This window comes from Urocampus carinirostris, chromosome 2, assembly GCF_059441175.1.
Source record: "Urocampus carinirostris isolate Australia breed hairy pipefish chromosome 2, RoL_Ucar_1.0, whole genome shotgun sequence".
Classification (NCBI taxonomy): Eukaryota; Metazoa; Chordata; class Actinopteri; order Syngnathiformes; family Syngnathidae; genus Urocampus; species Urocampus carinirostris.
The window spans coordinates 52,647,045-52,653,102 of record NC_142350.1 but is presented as its reverse complement, the minus strand read 5'-3'; the positions used below and the strand labels follow the sequence as shown (position 1 = coordinate 52,653,102).

Genomic DNA, 6,058 nt, shown 5'->3' with positions numbered 1-6,058 from the left:
AGTTGCCTCCAAAGTGTGGAGGCACATTGCTGCCCTCTATTGGCCAAACTACTTAACGTAGAGAAAAAATGACTTTTTTGCTTTATTGAACCTTCGCATATACATTACTATACAATCATCTTACCACAGTGTTGTATAAACAGTACATTCCTACTGTACAAGAAAGCAAAGTACAAATACAAAAAAAAAAAAACTGTGGAAAGAAAAATAATTGATTTGACGCCATATCCATAGGCCATAGACGGAAGTGGCGGTTGTCGGTTCGCACATGACTGCAAATTGTTTATTTATAAAGTGAATTTTCATTTATATATTTATCGTTTACTGCCAATAGATTATAGTCATTTATTTTGTGTTCAACAAACATTGACACTAAGCCCAAACAATAACCTTTTAAATGCTGAGGAAAAAATAAAGAAAATAAAGTTAATAATATAATATTTTTATGAAACGTTGATGTTTCCTTTTTTTGTTGCCCTCAAACTAACCTATGAAAATGCGATAAAATCGCTTTATCGTGATTATTATTTTTTCTTTTTCTTTTATCCATTATTTGTATTCACTTTATTTTTTTCTTTTTATGTCTCAGCATTCTCTGTTTCCTTAAAAATGTATACCTCTGTAGTGCTTGACCGTTATATGCAGATTTTGTAGAAAGGATTTAATATTCAACTAAAATAAATTGTAGTAAATTTACATCTGTGAGCAAAACTACTCTTGGAAAATTGAATTGATGTGCTACAAATAACAGTTGGTTAATGAAATTTTATTATTTATGTAGTTATTTGTCTTAGAATAGAGCTTGTCATTGATTACAATGTAGTGTAATTTTAAACACTTTTTTAAAAATCAAATTTTGGTCAAGTTGAAAAATTTCCATCTGAAAAAAAAACACCCTCCAAAGTTTTAGACATGGAAAACAAGAAATAAAAAGGATGTTTACAGTACATCATGAATTCCAAAGTGTCAAGAACCGGAACAGGAGAAGGACCCAGATGTGTGACGTTTCTCACACAAGTTTTATTTTGCGGGAAATGGGACAGTTATGCACGTTAACCCACAACGCCAGTAATTCGATACCAATTGCACAAGCAGATATCGAACAGATGGGGTCAATACCGGACAGGACGGGACAGTCAGGATTGATATCAGGCACAGGAGACTGGAGTCCGATAACAAGCAGGACGAGATAGACGGAAACGATACCAGACACTGGAGATCTGTAACAAACAGAACAAAATACCCGGGAACGAAACTGGAGATCGGTATTAAACGGGAAAAAAATAGACGTGAACGATAACGGACAGGAAACACAGGCAGGAAGCCGGACAGAGTCAAAACCCACCTCTTGCGGGTGCAGAGGTTTGCTGACGGACTGACAAAGGCTGAGTGAGAGCACTGAGATTAAATAGAAGGGAGGCCAATCTGTCAACGAGCTGCAGCTGGCGCCACACGGGCGGGGCCAATTGGGCGCCATGGCAACCGTGACACGAAGAACTTTACCGCCACATTCATGTAGCACTTTTATCTCATCTCATCTCATTAGCTGCACCGCTTATCCTCAGTAGGGTGGCGGGGGTGCTGGTGCCCACCCCAGCAATCATTGGGCAGTGGGCAGGGGACACCCTGAACTGGTTGCCAGCCAATCGCAGGGCACACAGGGACAGACAACTCGCTCGCTCATTCACACCTAGGGACAATTTGGACCGGCCAATCCACCTGAAATGCATGTCTTTGGAATGTGGGAGGAAACCGGAGTGCCTGAAGGAAACCCACGCAAGCACGGGGAGAACACACAAACTCCGCTAGCTGGATTTGAACCCACACAGGAGGTTCCCAAGACCTTAGAACTGTGCCGCACACACGCTAACCACTGCGCCGCCGTGCTGCCCCCTAGCACTTTTATCATGATGCATAAAAAAATAACTTTACTAAATGTTTTTATCGCAAACAAATAAAAACCTTTTCAATGCGCTGACATTTTTAAGACTTTCGAAAATCGGATTTAAGCCATTTTGATACCATTTAGAATAATAAATCCAATGCGTTATAACAATGTTATAACCACCATCTGATAAATACTTGAAAGGAATAAGATAAAATACTGAATATTAGGGTAATCAATATTTACAAGGTAATGCTTGTAGACTGGCCCTAAATTATGAGTGCACCCCAAAACAATGCAATGAAAAGTAGTGCAAAAAAATTGGCTACAACATTGGCCAAAAATAAGAATAAAACATAAAAATATTTTCTATGCTCAGACACAGGCATGTTTTTGTGGTAATGGCTCTGGGGAAGAAACTGCTTCTGAGTCTGTTTTGGGTAATTTCTCTCATGTTAAACCTGACGCTAATGCCCAAATAATAACTTTTTAAATGCCGCCCATGACACCCTTGATTATTTGTCTTTCTGTTTCATCAGAGAAAAAGACAAAAGGGGAACGGCCAGTGTACGTTCCAACCGGAGGACGAGGAGACATCGGAAGGAGAAGGAAAGGCCAAAACAAGACCACTATCCTTCCCAAAATGGCGACAAGCTCCATCCCTTGAACTCTAAAAGGACTCTGGGCTGATTTTTCTTCTTTTTAGGAAAAACAGTCGTGCTGAAAAGATCCCTGGGTGTCTTTTTTGTGACTGCTAGCCACCGCAGATCAATACCCAACGCTGCTTTATTTACGACAGAATTCTGATATTTTTGCACAATTAAGACTTTTGAAGGTAAATGTTTCATTATAAGCCTTAATAGTGGCGGGACTTCTGATAAGGAATATTCAGACATACTAGTTCCGGTTAAAACATTTATGTATACAATAAATACAATGAAATATATAATAAATACATGTGATTATTATGTCAAGCTATAGTTAAATTCATTTGTAATAATTTTTTTTCCTTTCCTTATTTCTTTTTTATTTTCCTAATTTAACATGAGAGATGTCGGTAGGCTTGTGGACATGACCTGGACAATAGCCCCATCTTCTGTTCTAATTTTTAACTGCAATCTTTTTTTATTTTCAAAGAGCAAAATCGAACAGCGATCTTGCCAAAAACAATGACACTTTTCTTGGATAAACAGGAACTGGAACATGAGTGTAAGCATTGATCATTCATGACAAAATCAATCCATTCATTCATCATCTGCCCCGCTTATCCCCAGTAGGGTCACGGTGGTGCTGGAGCCCATCCCAGCCATATTCAGGCAGGGGACACCTTGTACTGGTTGCCAGTCGGTCGCAGGGTACACAGAGACAACTCATTTGCTCATTCACACCTAGGGACAATTTAGAGGCAGCTATTTACCTGCTGTGCATGTTTTTGGAATGTGGGAGGAAACCGGAGCACCCGGAGGAAACCCACACAGGCAGGGGAGAACATGCAAACTCTGCATAGGAGGGCTGGTAGTTGGATTTGAACCCAAGACCTCAGAATTTTTTCGCAGACGGACTAACCACTCATCTGTGCCGCCTATTAACAAAATTCATGGTCTATAAATCTGTCTACCGATCTATATTCCAAAGCCATATCTCCCTCATGGGAGGTGGCCAGAGTTAAGAACACACTCACAATCACCAAAAATTCATTCCCCTTCGCTCTTCCCAACCTGACACGGAACATTAACCCCACAGCACAAGTGGTGAGATGCCATGCAAACCTTCAATATCAGAGAGACCCGACAGCATACACTGGTTTACCCCCTCCGCATCATATGCATCGATATCAGTCATTCTTAATTTTCCTTCAACATTCACAACCATCCCTAGCACACTCTCTTGCATCCTTTAAATGAACTGACCTCACATCCAAAGCATGTTTCACCCCATCCATCCAACCAAATTTGGGCCTTCCTTCCATTCTATTTCACACCACTTCTGCACTACACACTCTTTTAATCAAACGACCTTTATCCATTCTTTCCATATGTCCAAACCATCTCAGAATATTTTCATCAACTCTCTCAGCAAGCTCTCCCACCACGCCAGCTATTCTCCTTATTTCCTCATTCCTTAACCTATCCAGTAGTGACACTCCACACATACTACGCAAACATCCCATTTCAAAGATATTTAACCTATTATGCTCAATTATTGCAAATCCCACGCCTCTGAGCCATACATCGCTAATGGTACCACCTCACCTTCATACGATACTCGCTTTTCATCCATTCGTGGATCCCTACGTTTGAACAATCCGTTCAGCACACCCATTGCCTTGCACTCGTCACCCACCCTATTCTTCACATCATCCTCAAAAAACACCACCTGCTGCCAAATACAAACCCAAATGCTTAAAACCATCTACCTCCTGAAACTTTACACCATTCAACACAATCTCTGATCCACCTGCCTCACCACCTCTCGAAAGGAGAATAATATACACAACCCATAAAGTCAAGTCAAGTCATGTTTATTTTTGACGCCCTTAATCACAAGGAGTCTCAAAGGGCTGCACAGACCAAAGATTATTGCAAACCACAGACTATTATGACACCATCCCCTGATCTAAAACCTACATGAGGACAAATAATACCATAGAATCGAAGTGTGTTTTACGCCTAGATTTAAGCAGTTCCACTGAGGTTGCAGATCGAATTTCATGGGGAAGAGCATTCCACAAAACCAGGGTCTGGATGGAAATCGCTCTCTAACCTGCAGATCTCTTCTTGGCTCTTGGGATCACTAGTAGACCAGCATTTTCAGAGCGAAAGCTCCGGACTGGAACATAGGGGGAAATTAAATCTGAAAGATATAAGGGAACAAGTCCATGCATGATTTTGTATAATACCAACAGAACCTTAAAACCACATCTTAAGCTAACAGGGAGCCAATGCAGGTTCGCTAAAATCGGGTATGTGATAAAACTTTCTTGTCTTAGTTTAAAGCCTCGCTGCAGCATTTTGTACCAGCTGAAGGCTCTTGATTTTGGACTTTGGGAGATCCGACTGAGACAGCGAATACTGCTAAACCCGCTCTCCAGACAGAAGCATATTCTTCAGGGAATTTAATTTCAATTTGGGACGTTTAGCTGATTTGCTAAAATCTATTAAATAAACCTGGTCATCCTGGAAGGGGGATTACCACTTGAGATACCTCAAGGTTTTTTTTCCTTTGTGTTGGTTTGAGATCAGGGGATGGTGTATTTGTTTCCTGTGCAGTCCTTTGAGACATTTTGTGATTAAGGGCTTTACAAATAAATGTGACTTGACAAACATATTCAAGCAAACTCAACACAAAACTCTAAAAATATTGGGACGTAATTCGCTAGCATTAGCATATGCTGCCCCCAATTAGCACATATTCAAAACCGTAGCTTCAAACCCCTGGGAAATATTTGTCTCAGATAAAAAACAATAAAGTAAAAAGCACCATATTTTTTAAAAAAAAGAAAAATTTGAATTTATTCTAAACTGTACCTTTATAATTTTTAAAATCGATGTCTCACGGAAACATAAAACGCTAAAAAGAAGACTACGTATTAATAAACATGGAATTCCTTTCAAAATAAAACAAAAAAACTAGTTCAGTGGGAATTTGTTGTAAATGTAGGTAAAAAAATGACCACAAGAGGGGGCAATGTGTACATATATAACACTGCCACACACAAGTGTCGTAAAAATAATATATAGAAAGGTAACATCTGTTCACCGCCAATGATATAGTTTCGAGTTGAGAAAAATATTTCCTTTGTGGATTATAATCAAGTTGATATTAATTTTTCCTGCTCTCGACAAAAATGACATAATCCGAGGGGAAAACCAATTCTGGCATACCATTTTTTTATTGTTTGGTCATTGGAGGCTGATTAACTTTGGTAAATATTACATTAATGGAACATAACCGTTGCCTTCAATAAAAGCGAGAAATTTGATTTTTCAAAACAGGAAATTTCCTTTGACTTGGACTAAAAGTCAACGACTTTTAACCCTTCTTTTGATCTGACGTCATTCGACCCCTAAGAGAGGATAGATGGCATACAAAATAACATTGACTTGATAGTAAAAATATTTTGGCTTTTGTAGATAGTTTCACTTAACATAAACGTGTGGTGGGTTCATGTAA

The 6,058-nt window shown here is 39.3% G+C and overlaps 1 protein-coding gene across 1 annotated transcript in view; it reads left to right on the top strand.

Annotated features, from left to right (window-relative positions):
• Positions 1-3,147, top strand: part of rspo1 (R-spondin 1) — a 35,036-nt gene extending 31,889 nt beyond the window's left edge. The window contains exon 6 of the mRNA XM_088328035.1: positions 2,425-3,147. Coding sequence (XP_088184161.1) covers positions 2,425-2,552 — 128 coding nt within the window. The 3' untranslated portion in view covers positions 2,553-3,147. The remainder of the gene's footprint in view (positions 1-2,424) is intronic.
• The last annotated feature ends 2,911 nt before the right edge of the window (positions 3,148-6,058 follow it).